Genomic DNA, 21646 nt, shown 5'->3' on the forward strand with positions numbered 1-21646 from the left:
AACAATGGCACCATGTGTTGATGAGGTGTGAGTTATTTGCTAGTGAGATTCCTGTTTGTATGGCCAACAAAAGGAGTAACCCTACGACCAACTACACCGCCAGTGGCACCCCTATCACTCTGAGAAGGATGTGATGCTCTAGGGGCCAACAGCATCAAAAAGGGTCCTGTAAGAATTTTGATCTCGCCCTGTAAAATCTGTCAGAGTGATACAATAATGAAATGCTGTTCTGATGTTAAGACTACATTGACACCATGCTCTCATCTGTAGACAGAAGAGCCAAAACGGTGACTATCAATCATAGAATGGGCCAGGGAAGAAAATCAGTGTGAACCCGTCACAGACAGAGGATCCGTGAGTCCGTCACAGGATCGCCGCAATTTAACTGACAATCCACATAGTAATTTCCGTCCCTGATAATTCCAGAAAAACTGGTTTCATAAAAGGGAGTTACCAAGAAGAAAGAGAAGCCAACCCTTTCTGTAGTGGGTTTCCATACTCATTATACAGTACATGTTTGATATAAATTGTGTGGCATTTTGTAGTGAGGTATTCACTTTGCTGACGGTGTTTCCAAGGTATTGTTGCGTACTGTCACTGTATCATTGTGTGCCTTGCTGCTGCATATTATTGGATTAAGGGACTTATTTTGCATCATTTTTGGAAGCCATCCTCCGTTTTCCTACAGTGCTTTAAATGTGCAAAGCTTTAACGCTGCCTGCACCAGTTCACAGGTGGCAAAGATGGATAAAGGTGTCCTTGCAGAGGTGGTTCTGCTAGTGATTTTGCACATAGCTGTAACGCGTGGTCAAGACCCCACAGAGGTGCTGGTGTGTCCAGAGCACTAGGAGCCTTTTGATGGCTCCTGCTATGAGTTTGTGGCACAGCAGCGCACCTTCCAGAATGCCCAGCGCTGGTGCGAACGAGGCGGAGGGCATCTGGCGTTTATTCTGAACGAGGAGACCCAGCAGTTCCTCCAGCGGCACCTCCAGCCCCAGCAGGACTGGTGGATAGGGCTGGCCCCGGCGTCCAGCAGCCTCACCCTGGACTCTGGAGCTGCGGCAGAGGGTAACACCAAAGCTTATTGCCCTGATTTGGCCAGATGTTTTAGTATTCATCTCAACTTCAAATCCAGATCAAATTCACAACTGATTTAGTTGGATTAACATCTATTACTTTATTGCAATGCCCCCAGCACCAGGCAATGTTACTAGCCCGCCTTGTAGGAGAAAATATGTAGTGCATGCATTTCTGTAGTGGGTGACCAAAAACGATCTGTGAACGTTAATATCTGCTTTATTTTTCATTTGTCCAAAATGATGCTGGACATGCAGATTCTGGGCTGGGCTGCTTTTATAGTGATGTCATCTCTCACTTCAGCTTGCCTCCAGATAATTTGCATGTCTGACAGACACCCTTGAAACAGCGCCCTCTGCATGACTCTGATGAGCAGCTGTCTGTAGACAATACATATCATCTCTTAATGTGTTTACCCTCATGCCTCTGACTAACACAGCAGTGGCTTTATCTTCTTCACAAAAGAGAGACATCATCACTCAAACCATTACATGGCTTCTATTGTTCCGTTTGGGTGTTCCTCCTGTGCCTTGTTTGGCTCATTTTAAGACCCTGCTGGGGTCAAGCTGCAGTTTACGGTACATGCTTTCTGTGATGTATTGTTCTGATATCAACAACATCATCACTGTGGACCTGTTTTGATGAATCACCCATTCTTTTACTGTCAATGCAAATCACATTAAATATAGCCTACAGATGAAGGCTGAATTTCCAAATATTTAATGACGAAAAAGCATGTTCTATCTGCAGTATCTAAACATAAACTATCTTTGAAACGTTAACTGATTTGCCAGCTTTTTTTACCTCAATTTATCCTGCATGGACATGTATTTGGTGAACGCTTCACTGACATCATGTTATTTTCTCGTAGGAACGTTCTCCTGGCTTGATGGCTCTGATGTGGGCTACTCTGGGCGAATGAGCGAACAGGAGCCAGGTGTGGTTACATCCTCCAGGACTCAGGCTTTCAATGGGAGGCCACAGACAACTGCACCCAAGAGATGCACTTCGCCTGTGAATTTGGTGAGCCATTTCCCCCTTTCTCAGAGTGTATAGAGACCTGTGAGATAATAGCAGCCGTAGTAACACTCTTTCTCCTCAGAGACTGGGAAATCTATGGCTTGCTCAAACTACAATGCCACACTTGAGTGTGGCTCTGGGCAGGTGATAGAGGTGGACAACAGCTTCTTTGGTAGGAAGACCATACACTACTGCCAGGGGTTCACCTCTTCCTCCATCATGTCCTCACAAGAGGAGTGCAGCTGGGTGGATGTAGTACGTTTAGTAGCAGCAGGTATGGTGTTCAACACAACTCTCTTTATGCTTCATAAATACTGTGGGTTTACATTTACACATTCTAAACAGTTCAACTATATTATGTTAAATGTTATGTGTGGATTTGATATGATTTCCAGAGAAACCTAGTTTGCAACTGTAAGACATGTGAAACATTTGGCTATACTGACACAATAGATTCACTGTGACAGCACTATTGCCTATTGTGTCTTGCTTTGGGCCCGAGATGCAAAAAATGCATCTTTGCCATTAGATTTATAGAATCAAAGGAACAAGTGCTATGAGATGGCCTAATGTTTGTGTGGGCACTAATAGTTGAACCACAAAAGGATGTCTGTCCCATAACAGGCTTTGATGACTTGGGATATAAATAAAGCTTGAATAAGGCTTCAGGTGACTATTTACTAAGGCTTTCAGAAATATCTGCCTCTCTATCTCAGAGGAAACCTAAGAGCTACAGGGATTAATTCCCTGAATGTCAACCCTGTATGATGGGCTAATCTCTGTAAAGTACAGCGTGTTTTTTGTCTTCAATGTTTGGCACAAGGATACATTCCATTGAATAGAGGGTTAGGTGAGAATAGACCAACTGTCCTTAACAAATAGTAATGCAATGATGGCTATTCAATTTCAAGGGCAATGTCACAGACTGCAAGCCTGCCAGGCTTGGGCAGATTCTTCATCCTTTGGAGAACCATGCCCCGGTCTTGGAAGCTACTTGTCTGTGGAATATCATTGTAAAGATGGTAGGAGGTCTCTGTCTTAATTGTTTGATTGTTCATGCTTTCCAACGTCGTTCATATAAATAGATACATAAAATATGGTGTCTGGTAGTGGTAGCAGTAAAGCTGTGGACTGTAAAAATGTCATGCTAAATGAATGGATCAGTATTCTGAATAAAATGAGTGATTTTATAGCCATTGTCAATAATATGTAAGTGAAGCCGAGTCTCAGGGATCAACTCCTGTAATAAAACTGTATTGTCTGTAAATGTCAAATGTCGAAAATCTGTGTGAGAGATTATGGTGTCTGTTGCCTAAGAGGCTCTTTTATCTGTGACATATTCATAACTGTTCTTTAGGTCTTCACCTGCTCATGGGCAAGTTGGCTGCTGTCTTTGACAATGTCACAATCCAGGTGAAGCTTTTGCACCCTTTCCAGGGTAATCTGACATGCACAATCAGTGCAGATGATGGCCACACCATTAACCCCTACAGCCTTGACGAGTGAGTCCAAACATGCACATCTCTAACTTAAAAGCACTGTACACACTGCATGACTTACAGACTACACCAACATTCACAAAGAAGGTTGATAATTCATCGCATACAGCATGGGAGCTCACACTAGTTTGACAGTGATTGCTGTGTTCACATGGCATGTTTGACTGCTCACACTGCAAGACAGCCGATACAAATTCCTGCCAGGCCAGAAATCCTATCGCATCGGAACGGAGCTTGAACATTGATTGTTACTTCTTCTAATCACGTAACATGAGCCTGTTCAAACTACATGAGAAATTGGATTGGAATTTGTCCCGATTCAAACATTTGTCAGATCTGACTGTTTTGGGTCCAAAATCAGGTCAAAATATTCACACATTGTCTGCTTGGCATAAATGAGTCAGTCTCTTTTATTAGGCCACAGGCCAGTGTGGTGCATCAGTACAGCCATCCAGGGGTCTTCACTGTCGGGGTGGAGTGCACCACCAGTGAGTGGCATGTCACTGCACAGAAGTCCATCACCATCCAGGAGCCACTTGGGAAATATGGAGTGGTCAAGTGCTACAGCATGGGCCAGCCAATGAACAGCACAAACTGCAAATCCCTTGCTAACAACCCTATTACAATCCAGGTCGAACTGGATGCAGGTAACCAATATATCTCAGCGTGTGGTAATGAGTTAGATTTCATAACAACAAACAACACACAATTTCACTTCATTTTTACAGGAAGCAATGTCACCTACAAAGTTCAGAGCGACGGCACATTGTTGGCCTCATCGTCCGCTGCTGTGGGCATAGTCCCTCACAACATCACCCTGGGTCCAGAGGAGGTGCAGAGCCTGGGTCCAGAGGAGGTGCAGAGCCTGGGTCCAGAGGAGGTGCAGAACCTGGGTCCAGAGGAGGTGCAGAGCCTGGGTCCAGAGGAGGTGCAGAGCCTGGGTCCAGAGGAGGTGCAGAGCCTGGGTCCAGGCTGTCATCGGCTGACTCTACTGGCCTCTAACAACGTCACAGCTGCTGACCCCTCCACAGAGCTGGAGGTGTGTGTGCTGGAGCCGGTGCAGGGGCTGCAGGCGTCCGTGTCCGAGGCGTACCTCCACATCACCGTCTCTCTGGACTACAGGGCCCCCGCGCAGCTGCTCTTCCAGATATCCGACAGTGACAACAACACCGTCCAGGAGACGAGAGAAGTGGACAGTGGCAGTCTTCAGGTTTTCAGCTTCTCAACAACCATCCAAGGTTTCCATGCCTTCGTTCAAACTCAGCTTTCGCAAAGTAATCCATCACAGAATGAGTCGACATGAAATCTATATTGTATATATACAGTATCTATATTGCTTTGGACAAAAGCGTCTGCCAAATCCCATAACCATAACCATAACCATAACCATATATGTTTGATTTTAGGAATGGTACAAGTGAAGGTCACAGCATGGAATGCATTCTCAGCCATAGAGCAGGATGCAGGAAATACAGCTGTGCTTTGCCTCCCTCAGATACAACTCCTGTCAAATGATACTCAAAATTCAGTAGGTTTCTTGTCAATGAGACATACAGTCATTGAGGCCTTACTTGTTTCCCTGTAATTCTCATGCCAATACTACTGGACTTACACTGATCTAAACAGCTCACATTACATTTATACCTAGACAGAGGAGCACCTGAAAATTCCAAGAGCCAGTTTTAATATCCAAATGGATCCTAATGAGCCCAACATTGGTGTCACGAGCGTCAAGCTTGAGATCAGTGGATTGTGGTACCCTTCAGGGTACAGGTTTCTCTGGGAATGCAGTAAGTCTCACATTTTATAGTTCAGAGTTATAAAATGTTTGTTGACAGGCAGCATGTTGGTGGCAATTTCATTTGGATTTCTCATTTTTCTGCCTTTCAGCTGGGAATTGTATATGTTCTGCCACCTCTGATGACGCAAATATTGTGATTCCTCAGAACTGCCTACAAAAACCTTTTGAATATGTGGCATACTCTGTGAGTGTCACAGGGAAGATAACAAATCGAGTGACGAAGGCAACCAAATGTGTAACCCTGACTCCAAAGAGAGACCTAGCTATCACAATACAGTGAGAATCTATTTTGGCTCAATGGAAATATGTTTGCAGTATTCAGGAGTCAAAATACAACATATTGTTGGATGTCATACTCCAGTTTTTATCCTCGTTATTGTTGCATACTGTAGGCTACATGAACTTATACTTTAATAAGTGAAAAAAATACCAGTTAAGAATCTACCTTTTTACCTTTCTACCTCAGCCAATAAGCAATGTATTTTTCAGCTGTCAGGACTGTAAACCTGTCAACGTTCAAAATGACCTAAACCTAACAGCGGATTGTCCAGATTGCCAGACAACAGTGTAGTTAATTGAGGACACATCTTCAGTCCCTGTTAGTATGCTTATATATACCTTAACATTCAAAAGTTTGGCAAAATTATAATATACCTGGAGTATACCAATACCAGTTAAGAATCTACCTTTTTACCTTTATACCTCAGCCAATAACCAATGTATTTTTCAGCTGTCAGGACTGTAAACCTGTCAACGTTCAAAATAAAAACAGCGGATTGTCCAGATTGCCAGACAACAGTGTAATCTTCAGTCTCTGTTAGTATGCTTATATATACCTTAACATTCAAAAGTTTGGCAAAATTATAATATACCAAAGTAACTACATAAAATCAGTGCTGGTGCTACCGATCTTTTTCTTTAAAACAGCAACAATTTGCCAAGATGCATGACTCACCTAGGTACATGACAGCTGACAGTTTTTAAAGTAACACAATGTCTATAGGGAGCTCACCACATTATATTCTTCGGTAAAGGCACTGTCATAAGAAGGACATTTAGCACACAGAAATACATTCAACTCACACACATCACACCATTTCAAAGAGTCTTTACAATACAATACAAATAATATTTCCAATTGACGCACTAATGATAAATAGAAAATAAAAATAAAAAATATAACATTTTCTAAGACTGTCTTGTGAAATAGCTAAAGTGCCTAAACCATTTACACAGTACTGTATATTATTTATATAGTATTATACTGTATGTGTAATAGTAATATTCATCATCATCTATAATCATTTATAATCTATTTTAAGACTCCATATTGATTGAAATAAGGTGGGGAATCTATCTATAAACTAGATGTACCGCAGAGCGGTACAAAATATGACCGCCGCCCAGTCCAGCACATTTTTTCCACAAAAAGAAATCACGCTGAAAGGCCTATATGATTCTAACTGTCTCACTAAATTGCATTATCCACACTCAATTCTCACTGGTATCTGCTAGACAACAAGTACCAAAACATGATTAGTTCATAGATTTCACATGTAAAATTCATTTTATACAACCCCACCTCCATCTTGCCTGTTCATAATTCTGAGAAATTCTTGATTGTTTGTGTTATGTTTATGTTATGTGTGTGGGTGTGTGTGTGTGTGTGTGTGTGTGTGTATGTGTGTGTGTGTGTGTGTGTGTGTGAGAGTGTGTGTGTGTGTGTGTGTGTGTGTGTGTGTGTGTGCGTGCCTGCGTATGTGCCTGTGCATGGAAGCGTACATATGTCTACTGTGTGAGTATGTGTCATGATTACTGTGAATGTGTGTGTGTGTGTGTATCTGTTTGTGCACATGTGTGCACATGAACTGGGTTAACATGACCCCTGGAGGCAAATATACGGAAAAAATGGTCATCCTAGGCCCTACAGTTCTCAAGATATTCACAGAGAACTGTGTCTGGCCTACCCTCCTTTCGGGGGGTCCAGTCCAGCGGGGGGGCTACAGATCAAAACGAAAAATGACAGTTCCATGCTATCCATGTGGGGGTACATGCCCACCAAGTTTTGTGTACCCCGGTCTTTCAGTGTCCCGGGAATCCTTGTTGGTGTACGTCACTAAATGTACACATAAATTGTTTTATTGTAAGGCCCCCCATGAACGAAAGTACACAAAACTTGGCATGCATTCGGAGGGTGTCATAATGATCCTACACTTTCAATTTCGTGCAGTTTTGACCATGTCAGCCAGAGATATTGTGATGAAAACACCTAATTTTTTGCTTTTTAATTTTTAACTAGGTGGCGCTATACATGAAATAAGTGGTAATGGGATGGGTTGACTTGGCCCCTTGAGATCAACATACAAAAAAAAGGTGGACCTCCTAGGCCCTACGGTTCTCGAGATATTCACAGAAAACTGTCTCCGGCCACCTACAGGCCAGTTGGTGTATAGTAACATAAATTAATTTATTGTGTGGCCCCCCATGAACGGAATTCCACGAAATAATTACATAATTACAGGAACGTCTGTCTGTGTGTTTGTGTTTGTATGTGTGGGTTTGTGTCGTATATCTGTCGAACCGTTCATCCGATTGATTTCAAACTTGGTAGGTGTCTTGCTATGGGATTGAGTAAGTGTAGTGCCAACTTTGACGTTGTTTGGATAAGAAATGCAAAATATATTGTTAAATATATCTGTAAAAGAAGCACATAATGGCTTTCGCTGCTCTACTGTAGCCACTCCCCCTTTCATACAGCACTGTAGCCTACCAGATAGAGAGGACAGAAGCGGGGCTTTGGCAGAACTGAATCAGTGTACACGGGTAAAAAGCTAAGCGAGTGCAAGATGTGTGTATGATTATCATGTCTGACCTCAACAATAAAGACCCATGTGGTTTGCTTGCATAAAATGATTCCGCGGATTTTGCAACAACACGCCAACAAACACAGGTATCCAGTGGCTATTCAAAACAACATAAAATGAAGCTGCAATAAACTGACACTTGGAATAGCCCAGGCTACTTTGGACTGTCTTTAGACTTCAAATAAAGGACACCCACCATCCTGGTCACTCCCTGTGTGAACTGTTGCCTTCAGGCAGATGGTACAGATCATTTAAAGCAAGGACAAATAGACTCAAACACCGTTTTTATCCAACTGCAATAACCACCATCAATGCTGAAAAAAAGAATGTGCAATATGGACTCAGACATCAGTGCAATGACAGGTGGTATGCATGCCTGCAGATGAATGTTCATACTGTTTTATGCAATGACTGGGTGTGTATGACTGTGTGTGTCTATGTACTGTATGCTTCTAATTATGTTATATGTTTCTATGTTATATGTAACACTAGCACTTAAATTATTTATTCTTTTTTAAATGTATTTATATTTCTTTTTTTATATAGACTCTATGAATGATGCACTGACTAGAGAGAGGACTTTACATTTCGTTGTACCTGTGACAATGACAATAAAGCCCTATTCTGTTCTATTCTAATAAACAAAGGGCAATTCCAACTGCAAGGTCCCAAATTTAAATGAGCGATAATGAATTTAAGGACGTTTACATGCAAAGCAGCTACAGACAATGAGTGGCAGACAAAGTGTGATGTCACTTATAGGCTACCAGAGAATGTTTTTGAGTCACATTGTTGCAAATTTCATATGATGATGCATCATTCCACAAAAATGTTTTTTCTTCTCTATCATCAAGTTATTCAACAGCTTAAATATATAGCCTTCACTCAAAACAGCTGTTAGGCTTATGTCATTTTGATCTGTAAAAAAATGTCACATGCAGCCATTCTTAAATTCTCTTATAATATAATTCTGTATTCATTGAATGCTTAGCTGGAATAATGTATTTTTGAAGCAGGCACACCTGCGGGGATGTAATTGGGCGAAATGTTTTCTACAGATATAGCATATTTGAATGGGCACTGCTCTAGTGATATAAAAACAATGATGATGGTATGTTTGTGAAAATAATGATGGATGATGTTTGTTGTTGATGGATTTGTTGTTTCCTTCAAGGCTGACCTCAGCTTCTGTTACATCAATGGCGAAAAGCGATTCCGAGAGGTAGCGCGCTCAGTCAGCTCATGGGCAGTCCCAGCAGCGACCCTTCAGAGTGCAGCTCGTCACAGTCATTGTGTATGGTAAATGTCTTGTGCTGGGGTCACATGCTGTGAGCATGAATCTAATGGCCACTCTATGTTGCTCCCTGATTGTTCTTCATTTACTATATTCACTATAGGTACAAAAGTCACAGGAGGTGGTAACGTAGAGTCAGGTTATAGTAAATTTGGCATTACATTACCTGCCTCGAGTGTGACAGCAGCCTCGAGTGTGACCGCAGCATCTATCACATCAGTGCCTTCTGCATCTGACACGACAAGAGGACAGGTGATCTCCCCTTCTGTGACCACAAGATCTCCCTCTGCTACAAACTTACCCTCTGTGGCCACCACATCAGTCTTTGCTACATCGTCAGCCTCTCCTGGGACAACTGCAGGTCCACCCAGTGTCCTCTCATGCTGGACAAACCCCACAGCTGGAGATGTTCTTTCTCCATTTACTTCCACATGCAGTGTAACCCAGTCCTTCTGTAGTCTTGCACCATGCACCTACTGCCTCAAGACTGCCAATGGTAAGAAACTACTCTTGGTGGCATTGTCATTGTCAACATTTTGATGAGTTTCTGTGAGTGAGGTAAGGTGAGAATCGCTTGGAATGCTTAAAATTTATTGAAAGTGTCATGATTTGATTATTTAATTAACATGAAAAGAAATATGGATGTAGTAGTGTGTGCAATGTGTGTGAACTAACTGCATTAATAATGATACACATCTATTCTCGAAATCTTTATAAACAAATTTACAAATCTTTCATAGGCAATAACCCCAGCGAGAGGTCACTGTTTCTGCCGCTAGGAGACAAAAGTAAAGACTACATCCTAAATGTGGTTGCAACTTTGCAGAACTCAGCTGGACAAACCTTAAACACCACAATTCTGATCAAGGTTTGTGATTTTGATCAATTACTATATATAAACGGTGTGACTATTTACTCCCCTGGTACTAATAGCCTTGGCCACACAGCTGAGCTCACACCATGTGACATAACAACAAAAACACTGCAGGGGTGCAAATAGCATACACTAATATTTGTACCAGACGGGGTATTAATAGATGACATTGCTGTGTGCACCGGGGTACGAATAGCATTCACTTCTAATTGCACCAGGGTACGAATAGCATACACTGCTAATTGTACCAGGGGTGCAAATAACCTTACCCATATATATATAAACTATATAAAATGCAAAGGACATGGCAGCATGTTATCAGCAGGTTTCAATGTTAGGCTAACATTACACAAGGTTTCTATTGAAGAAGCACACTCACATCAAATACAGCCACTAGAAAATGTGGTGAACATTTTTCACCATTGTGCCCAACTCTCTTCTGACAAGACGCAAACTGACGTAACACAGTATGTGGAAAATAACATAACAAAAAACACAACATAGACCAAAATTTGCACTTCAAGTAGAGCCTGTAACTTAGGTCTGTCTTCTGTATACATATAGGCCTACACAGTAAAATCAGTGTGTAAAATTTGTAAAAGTGTAAAATCTGAAGTGTTGAATTCCAAAAACTGTTTAAGAGTTCATTTTAACACTGTAAGTGTTAAACACTCCAAGACCCCTTTTGATCTGGGAAAAGTAAGCTCTACATACTCAACTCTTGCCAGAGTAGTTTTACCACTTAAAGGAGAATTCTGGGGATCTTTCACATAGATCATTGTTTCTCAAGTTCACCGAATACTGTTGATACGAAAAGAAATTAAAGAAATCGGTGCTACTTAGTTCAAGTTGCTGCAGCTAAGAGCTACAGCTGCCGGCAGCTACAGTGCTACACTCTGGGGGCATGAACATGGGGGGCATGAACATGGGGGTTATGAACATGGGGGCATGAACATGGGGGTTATGAACATGCCCCCAGAGTGTAGCAATGTAACTGGCAGTTGGCTGCAGCAACTCAGGCTTTTTTCTGATTATTTTCGTATCGACAGTTCTCAGTTACTGTTCATTTGACAGTGTATCATGTCAACCTAAACACTGATGAAGCTGTAAAATTACAAAAAGTCGACATCCACATCATTAAATACTTCTCTGTCTATCATCTAGGTGAGGGACTCTGTTTCGGAGCCCTCTGTGCAGGATCTCCAGAACTTGGTGTCAAATCAGGTGGCAGAGTTACAGAGCCAAGGCCAGCTTACAGGGGCAGCCTTAGCTCAGATGTACCAAACTGTGTCCAATACCTTGAATGGAGGTTCCAATGAGGAGGACAAGAGTGCAAGAGAAGAGGTACCAGTGTTCATTACTGAATGCTTAAAGAGACTATTTTAGCGATCTGAAACGGATGGTCAGAGACGCAAAGTTAGAGGGTGTTTAAGGGCGTGAATTTGGGGAATTACACTCATTTTCTACCTCCCATTGAGTTAAACAATTGATTTTTACCTTTGTCCAGTTTTACCTTTCTCCGTTTTTACCTTCATGCCTTTACTTTATGTCAAAGCAGCCTAGAAAATCGCCACGTTTCATTTTCCATTGGTCTTATTAGACTTTCTAACTTGAGAGGAGACAAGTTTTAAATAGGAAAATTACCGTAAATCTTAGTCACTTTTAAACGCGATGCTAGCAGGCGAGATGCTAATGGTCTAATCCGCTTAAATGATCAGTATGCTAGGCTGGAGCTAAAAGTGGTATCGGTAGACTCAGAGAACGACTGGATGAACTGGAGAAAGGTAAAAATAAATTGTTTGCTATTACAAGTTTGTTTACCATCAAATTGGCTTCGTAAAGGTGAAAATCTTGCATAGTGTACCTTTGAACCAACACAGATTGGAGATCATATAGGTGTTTTTGACATCAAAACTGTTATTTCTTTACATTCTGTTATTTCTAGGTCATTTTTTAACATCTTAAACTAGAAATACTACACATAGCTCTAACTGAAAATTAGAATGAATGGTTATCCATCCTTTATTTCATAAAGCGTTTAATGGGATTATTGAGGATGGGACTAATTGTTCATAATTAGTATTGTTTTTCTTTCAGCTCAGAGAGCAGATGATCACCAATATGTCTGTAGCAATAGAGAGCACGCCCATGGGTAGCCTAGAGGAGGTGCAGGCAGTTGCCAGTGCTGTGGCCGAACTTACTAAGCAGGATGATGAGCTTACCACAGACACACAGGTAGGCCTACAGGACGAATTCTGGACGTTTGTACTGTACTGTGCCCTACATTTGTCAAGGAAAGATCATCTCTGTCATATAAGGCGTGCAGTACAGTCTGAGTAGGAGTGCCCACCCAAACATGGACAGATCTGTAGTTTACGGGCCCAGGAAGTGAGCATCACTCTTGCTGTCTCTCCCTTGATGCGCATCATTGTAAATAAACTCTATTCCTGATTTTTCATACTATTGGTCTGACTGGGTCTCTATTAAATCTATGGTATCAAAATTACCATCACTCTGGACCTGCATACTGGATTCAAAGGTTTGAGGAACCCAGTGTTATCATTTCTGTCCAGGGAAAAGTGGTCCCAATGCAACAGCTGTTGCAATGGAGGGGAGAGAGAGAGATACTTTATTCCATAGACTGTATATATATATGTCTATATATACAGTCTATGCTTTATTCATATACATTTTGTAAACCAACTAATACATGTTTTGTTCCCTTCCGGACAGATCCAGGCAAGTAGTGTTTTGTCAAAGCTCAGCGAGTCCCTCAACTCAGTTCCACTTCCTGAAAGCAATGTAAAGGAGAAGATGTTGGATGCATCTAGGCCTCTCATTGAAGCTGCTAGTAACATCATTGTGGTCTCAGCAGCGACAGATAAACAACTGTGGTTTTAAATTATATTTTGGTGCAGGTACTCACATAATGACTAACATCTATTTCAGACTGAGATCGCCGAAAACTTACTCAGTGCTGTAGACAAGGTCCAGAGTACCCTTCTGTTAGTGAAAAAGACATGCCATGGGCCCACAGTCATAATCACTCCTCAGATTAGTTTATATGTCAACAGGTAAGGACCAGCTGACTAAGCTGCAGAGTCATTTTATAATGTTGTTTCTTTTATGCATAACAGGACAATCCATATCCTAAGTCACTAGGTGATAACTAAAAATCTATTTATGTTGTATTATATTATCCAGTGTGCTGATTATGTCTTTTAGTGATATTTTCTTGTTACAATGTCAAGTTCCTGCACTTTACAAGATATTCTTCCTGCAGGATGTCTCCAAAGAACCTTGCGAAACAGCCAATCACAATTCAGAACTGCAGCTCTGCCAGCTTCACTTTCCCACCTTTATTTCCCTCTGTTGTGTCATCAAAGACGTCCGTGGATGTCTGGGTAAGAGCAGGCCCACCATGCCGATGATGAATGGATGCTAATGTATGTTCTCTCTCAGTGGTGTGTAAATGATTAGATTAGATTAGATTAGATTAAAGGAGAGGGCTCAGCACACATCCCTGTGGTACGCCGGTGTTTAGGGTGATGGTTGAGGAGGTGAGGTTATCTAACCTAACAGACTGTGGTCTGTTGGTTAGGAAGTCCAGAATCCAGTTACAGAGGGAGGTATTGATGCCCAGTTCACTGAGTTTGGTAATCAATATACTAGTTATGTTCTCTGATATTGCATATTGTTAGCAATGGTGTTTATCCTTACGTCTCACACTCGGTTGACCACTTGTCTATGTTCCATATCAGATGATGACCTTTCAGACAAATCTATTTGCCTGGAACACAGTGCAGTCCATCAATGGCACAGTGGGGGCTCTGTCTCTCACCCAACATAATGGCTCCCCCATCCCTATTGCTAACCTGACAAACATGATTGAGGTAGGCATGTTTACCATAATTTGTGTACACTAACAAAGCAAAACAAATGTGTATATTTTAACGTTTATTGTAATATATCAGTTGAGACCCATTTGTCCAGTAACTGATGTGATTTTGTTCAGATTCTTTTGCCAAGGCAATTGGCTGCTGTAGTGAACAGCACCTTTCTGGACCTTGCAAACTTCAGCACCATCGTGATCAATGTGACGTCGCCTAACGTGTCCCTGGTGCTCAAGCTGGACCCCTCAGAAGACATCTCCTTACATTTGCTAATAGGGTTCCAGGAGCACCCCAACGACACACACTACGAGGCACAAACCTACCTGCCGCATGAGGGAGACACACAAGGTTTCCACATCCTAACCCCTTTTTACTTAAATATTTTTTTCAAAGTAAAGAAAAGAATCAAGATAGCTGAAATTACTTTTTTTTAAGATAACTGAAATTAATGTTTTTCATCCCACTGATTCTGGGCAGAGGAGAGATACACATGGGTGTTGAGCCCCAGGGATATGACCATAGATGAAGGTGTATACTACCTTCTAGTGAGGCCTGTGCTTGGGGCAGGAGTCAACTCTACAAATGCCACAGTCTCCATCACGACCATTGCTGCTCAGTGTGTGCACTAGGATGAACTGAAGCTAAACTGGAGTGACTACGGATGCAGGGTATGTTCATTCACGTTACATTGCTGTACTTATTGCCAGGGTGATTATGTATATGACCAGAAGCTAGTGTTGGGTCTTAAAGCATTTTGGGATTCATTGTAAGCAAGCACTGATTGCTTTGTTCAAGTTTGACTCTGTAGAACAACTTGGGACGTATTCTTATGTTAGATGTCAGAAAACTGAACTGAAAATGCACTGAACAATGCAAACAGGCCTTAGTTTAGATTTTGATAGTCACTACTGCCTGGTGAATTTGATTTGATGACGTTCTGTATTTCACTCTTCAGCACTTACCGGTACACTTACCGGTACTCCGTCTTCGTCATGCCCAATGTTGTGGATGTGAGCCAGGCGGCTCAGCTTTTCGCCACTTTTCTTAACAATCCGGTGGTGGTGTGCTTTATTGGCGCCATTTTCCTGGCCTACCTCGTGGTAGTGAATGAATTTCCATTTTACATTTCATACATTTTCTTTATTTATGTATGTATTTATGAAATGCTGAATAATACGAAATGCTGCCTCTTAGGTTAAGATTACTGTGCTGGAAGACAACGACCCCCTGGCAGAGTACAGATACCTGCTCAACATCAGCACTGGCCACCGGCGTGGAGCTTCTACTTCCTCACAGGTGCGTATACCTGACTAATATGAGGACTTACTGGTCATCTCTGGTTGGGAGCATTGTGCTTTTCTGTTCGTCGTTTGCCTAATTTTCTCATTCACTGATAATGGCTGTATGATGCTGTTTATGTCGGATTTCCTCAAAGTTCATACTGTCTCTTTGATTCCTGGGCAGGTGACAGTGACTCTGCTTGGCACTGTGGGTGAGAGTGAACCACACCATCTGACTGACCCAGACAAGCCAGTGTTTGAGCGAGGTGGGGTGGACATGTTTTTACTGACCACGCCGTTCTCGTTGGGCGAACTGAAGAGTATCAGGCTCTGGCATGACAACTCAGGAAATCACCCTGGCTGGTAAGATATGCCTATACACTGCTACAGTACCAGTCAAGAACCCACTTTTTATCCAAGGTGACTTACATATGTATTACATATTACAAGGTTCCATTGTCCCCGGAGCAAATTGGGATTAAGTGCCTTGCTCAAGGGCACAACGGTGGAAGCCATTAACTTAACCCATAACTTTTCTGGCTACTACCTGCTATCCCAACTCCTTAACCACTACGCTACCACCAACGCAGAGCTAACCAGAAGCAAGGATGCTGTTGCATTGCATAACAGGCACACAGTATTACTACTGTACATCTGTGTCTGTGACGTCCATGTTTCACAGTATCTCTCATACTTGCATGTTCTGCTCTGTGCAAATCAGGTACATTAACAAAGTGATGGTGCAGGACGTTGAGACGGGGCAGAAATGGCACGTCCTCTGCAGCTCGTGGCTTGCCATAGACATGGGGGAGTGTGTCCTGGACAGAGTGTTCCCTGTAGCCACAGAGATGGACTTAAAGAGATTTAGGTAAAACATGCATTTGTTGTGTTTCGTTTTGTACTACAAGTAAATTACCTGTCATGATAGACCCTAATCGCCATTTTGTTTAGCAGTTCATTTATGACAAAAACATTTTTTTTTCCCTCTAGCCAGTTTATGGTCATGTGTTCTGCCTTTCATTTTGCAGCAATCTGTTCTACATGAAGTCACTGAAAGACTTCCGTGACGGCCACATCTGGTTCTCTGTGGTCAGCCGCCCTCCAAACAGCAACTTCACGTGCGTCCAGCGTGTCTCCTGTTGTTTCTCCCTGCTGCTGTGCACCATGCTGACCAACATCATGTTCTATGGTGTGCCCACAGATCCTGCTGAGCAGACCATGGACTTGGGTGAGTCTCTGCGCATATATATCACCTTTAGCCCCCCTGCCTGCAGGAGAACAACAGACATCAGCAGCACTCAACTCAAGTCTTTGTCTTCTTCTTTGTCCGCCATGACAGGTCACATTGAGTTCACCTGGCAACAAGTGATGATTGGCGTCCAGAGCTCCATCATGTTTCCCAGCAACCTCCTCATCGTCAGCATCTTCAGAAACACACGCCCGCGGGAGAGGAAGTCCAAGAAGCCTGTGAGGGTCAAAAGTAAGGCAGACACCTGCAAACAGGCCAAGAGTGGCCATGTGTCATCAACCCAGCCGTCCTCCCCTGAGAGCCAGCACAGGGACAAAACACCAAAAACTGTCACCAAGGTACAAAAACCTCCACAGATATTCAGTAACCTGTCTGTAACCATCTAATACATGGAAGAGCATCTAACCATCTAATAAGTGGAAGAGCATCTAACCATCTAAGTGGAATGGGTTCTTCAGTTTAATGCTAATAATTACTTACATGAGGTGTTTGTGTCTCCCAGGACATAAAAAGAATAGCACGGTCACTCTCCAAGGTGCTGAAGAAGCCTCTTTCCAGGATAGATGTGGCATCTAGAAAAAACCCTCACATCAACACGCTTCTTTCACTCGTGGAGGACATCATCCGGCAGCAAAACCATGCAGGGGACAGGTTTACACAGACAACTCTAAGTTCACGGACGCTTTGAAAGGTTACAAAACAATTTTTCCTTACTTCTTATGAGTATGTCTTTTTATTAGGCAAAAAACAAAAACAAATATCACATACAGAGAGCATATGGATGATAGGATGGGGAGAAAGGGGAATAGAGCAACACACCATTATCTCATAAATGGCATTTGCGTCTAGCAGAGGGAAGTTAAAATTCCTTTAAATTGTAATTGTAAAGTTGTCTCCCCCTTGTGATGTTGCGAGCCAGCGTGTAAGATGACAAAAGCGTAATTCTCTCCCGCTGACAGAGAACCCTTCCTCTGAGAGCCCAAAGGAAATGACCAGTGACGGGCAGAAGGGCAGCCTGTACACCCAGTACCTCTACCGGCAGCTTCAGCTTCTTCACAATGCTGTACGGGCTAAAATACGGGAAAGAGCGCTCCGTCAGCTGGCTCATCTCCATGGTGGTGTCCTTCCTTGAAAGCATTTTTATCACTCAGCCTCTGAAAGTAAAACATTTTTGAATTCACTTTGAATTGACTGCATTAAGATCTGAATAAAAAATATTCTTTTGTGTTGACACAGAATGTCTTTGTGATATATTTAACACAACACAGGTGCTTGGTTTTGCGGTTTTCTTTGCCTTAGTGCTAAAGAAAGTTGACCAGGAGGAATATGGCGATGTGCCTATTGAGGAATCAGTGTCAAATACCGGCACCATTATTTTAAATAATTTTAGGCAAATAGATAATTGATCAATCATGTGTAAATTATTGAACGCAAATGAAATAAACATATCCACACATGCTTTAAGGTGATCCTGATGCCGTACGTATTGCACGGAGAGACAGCACATGCAGTTTCTACCAGCCACCACCAGCCTCAGACATTGAGAGGATGAGAATGAATATGATCAAGGAGCAGAAAGTGTTTGCCCTCATCACAGAGATTCTCAGTAAGTCAGACCAGCCTACTGATCAAACGCATTCTTTCCAGCCATGGAAAAGAGAACTAACAAAGGTTTTCTTCCCTTACACAGCATACATGGGCTTCATGTGGATGTTACTCTTGGTTGCCTACGGTCAGAGGGATCCAAACGCGTTCTATCTGACCCGGCACAAGAGAAGCTTCAGCAGTGGGATCACACACTCGATGAGCCACAAGGAGGTCTTTACGTGAGCCAATACATCCCTTCTGAACAACATTTTTGGACAATATCCAGGTGTGTTGCCATTTTCATAGAAGCATTTTCATTATACATAGAGAAATAAATAACAGTCAAATGTACAAACTGTAAAACAAGTACACTGCAGTTTGTACACATTTGAATGAAAGTAAGAGTGAAAGGTAACCCTATCCAACCATATTAAATAAATGTTTAAAACACAAAATAATCTGAAAAATATCCTACTATATTTTAAATACATCTCTATAAGGATCACAGTCTGATATACTCATTTGTCTGTATTTACTTCAGGCTTCATAACAGACGGGAATTCCAAACTTACTGGCAATGCCCACCTTTGCCAGGTAAGGGTGCAGAAAGACTCCTGTCGCATTGCCCGCTCCATGCAACGGTCAGTCAAGCACTGCCATGCTCCGTACTCTTAGAGATAGAGGACAGGGGCTCCTATGGACCAGGCTGGAATCACTCCAGGGATGCGAACAGCTCCCAGACTGCTGCTCCCAGCCCCTGGCAATACCTGAGCCAGTCCTGACTCCAACATTCTGAAATGTAAATCATAGATAAGATAACCACTATAAAGCAAGTGAGTGTCACTTCTACAGTTTGAGACCATTGAGAGAAGTGTGAAAAAAGTTTTTGAGAGTCTACTTTTCTAATCCACAGTGTGCTTCAGTGCAACAGATGGCTGGATGTGTACACTCGTGCTATCTTTGCGGAGTTCACTGTGTACAATGCCAACATCAACCTTTTCTGCATTGTTACACTAATGCTAGAAACAACAGCTGTGGGTAAGGCAGACATCTTATTGATTGAAGCCATTTCATATTTAGATATGAAAGATCAGAGATAAGTACAATGGTGTACGACTGCATAATTACTTGCAATAATGTCTGTACAGGTGCATTCCAGTACCGTAGTGAGATACAGACTGTCCGTCTCTATCAGTCTACGGGTGGCTTACACATTTTCGTCATGGCCTCTGAGGTCATCTACTTTCTTTTCATTCTCTACTACATGTATATCCAGGTGAGCATTTCAGTGCTTACTGAAGACCTTTATTCAAATAAAAAAAATGAATACCACACCCTTAGGCTTACTTTAAGACTAAGTGGAACCTTCTTGAGCTGGCCATCATCATCCTCAGCTGGAGTGCACTGAGTGTGTTTATCAAAAGAACATTGCTGGGAAACAGGGACCTGGAATTCTATCTAAACAACAAGGACCAGTGAGTGATCATCACCGTTGCATGAACATCTTCATGGTGCAGGTTCTTGGATAGTGAAACCTTTTCCCCACATCAGGTACATCAGTTTCCATGAGACTGCTACGGCAGACGCGGTGCTGGGCTACCTGGTCGCCTTCCTGGTTCTCTTGTCCACCATTAAGCTGTGGCACCTCCTGTGGCTCAACCCCAAACTGCACCTCATCACCTCCACCCTGCAGAGGGCCTGGACAGACATCTCAGGCTTCCTGCTGGTCGTGACCATCATGTTTCTGGCCTACTCTATTGCTGTAGGTTTACAGTAGGTCACCCACAGTATGCATGGAACACCGGTCTCCAATGAAAAAACTTTACATCACAGAAACATATTCATCTATATGTAAATCTGCTATAATGTATGGTGTTATGATTGTTGCTTGGGATCTACTGTAGATTTTCTGTGTTCCTAACCAATAACTATTCTCTGCGTATTGTTTGCAGTGCAACCTAATGTATGGCTGGAAGCTGTCTTCATACAGGACATTCATTAATGCAGCACAGACTATGGTCAGCCTACAGCTTGGTATCTTCAATTATGAAGAGGTCAGTTCCTGGTCAATTAACTTATAAATGAATGCAGATGCCTGCAAACTCCTAATGAATCTCTCTGTTTTGGTTTTGAATACTAGGTGTTGGATTATAACCCAGTTCTTGGTGCATTCCTAATTGGCTCTTGTATCATCTTCATGACCTTTGTGGTATTGAACCTCTTTATTTCTGTGATCCTGGTGGCATTTAGTGAAGAGCAACTTCACCATTAGGTGATCAAACATTTGTTTGTTGAGTTAGTGAGTTAGTTTTAAAACATGCTCTGAAATATTATAACAAGAACTCTGTAACGGCAACATTTTCAAGATTTTAACTCCATTGTCATCCACTAATATTTCTTAGCCATCTGAAGAGGAGGAGATAGTGGACCTGATGCTGATGAAAATGTGCAGTCTGTTTGGGATCAAAATTAAGAAGAAAGGAGAAGCAAGTGGCTCCTCCTCTGCCACTAACAATCCAGCACCATCTGTCATATCGTAAAACTATTGGTTGTCCATTGCCCAGGTTAAGAATAAGAAGCACTCTGGTGTTGAGTAGAATGTCTGTGTTTCTTTTGAGTAATGATGTAAAACATGAGGCAAAATCCATAGTCGCTGCTTTTGGCTCTAGTTGAAGTATGTAGCTATGAAATCATATTTACATTTCCTATAACTGAACTAGTTAGCACTTAATTGGAATATTGCACGCTTTTTGTGGTGTTGAATAAATACATTAGGATGAAACAATTATAAGTAGCCTAGTATATTTTGTTATAATGTTCCAACATTATTCTGGTGCATAATTAATGTCCTCAGATATCCACAGGAGTGCACTTGGTGGAACATTGTAGGAAGATCAGAGCAACTCTGACGTGGTTCCTCCTGTGCCTACAGTATAATACACATATATTGTTTCTTTATATCGGGATTGAGATTAAGTCCACACTGGATGTCTAATTTGTGTAAATCTTTATAATGAACGCGGCTGTTGTACCATAATTGTTTGTGTTTCTAAGTCTTTTCTCACGCAATCCAGTTCTCTTCTACATGCTGCACATATCCAAGTATGGTAGCAAATGGTTCTGGCTGTGGTGAAAACTGACTGTGGAGACATTTTCCAACCACATTCTGTAATAATCTATAATAATGCACATTCTGTTTTAGAGTCCT

General features: G+C 42.1%; 1 protein-coding gene across 1 annotated transcript; it reads left to right on the top strand.

Annotated features, from left to right (window-relative positions):
• Positions 1-743: 743 nt before the first annotated feature.
• LOC143119678 (polycystin-1-like protein 2) lies at positions 744-21606 on the top strand. The gene is given in 37 exon segments (XM_076281297.1): positions 744-1068; positions 1949-1984; positions 1987-2100; positions 2180-2371; positions 3009-3119; positions 3455-3599; positions 4014-4243; positions 4325-4428; positions 4549-4834; positions 5003-5124; positions 5245-5386; positions 5487-5632; positions 11594-11773; positions 12527-12664; positions 14191-14322; positions 14445-14670; positions 14800-14990; positions 15118-15143; positions 15278-15425; positions 15517-15618; positions 15787-15965; positions 16324-16470; positions 16631-16830; positions 16942-17189; positions 17354-17502; positions 17879-18011; positions 18120-18198; positions 18302-18457; positions 18542-18724; positions 18980-19103; positions 19352-19476; positions 19587-19714; positions 19780-19913; positions 19990-20200; positions 20391-20492; positions 20579-20710; positions 20841-21606. Coding segments are annotated over 37 exon segments (5664 nt in total). The 3' UTR covers positions 20979-21606.
• The last annotated feature ends 40 nt before the right edge of the window (positions 21607-21646 follow it).

This window comes from Alosa pseudoharengus, unplaced genomic scaffold (assembly GCF_046254945.1).
Source record: "Alosa pseudoharengus isolate Yale_2024_CS ecotype anadromous, Long Island Sound unplaced genomic scaffold, YU_APseudo_1.1 YU_APseudo_1.1_scf_12, whole genome shotgun sequence".
Lineage (NCBI taxonomy): Eukaryota > Metazoa > Chordata > Actinopteri > Clupeiformes > Clupeidae > Alosa > Alosa pseudoharengus.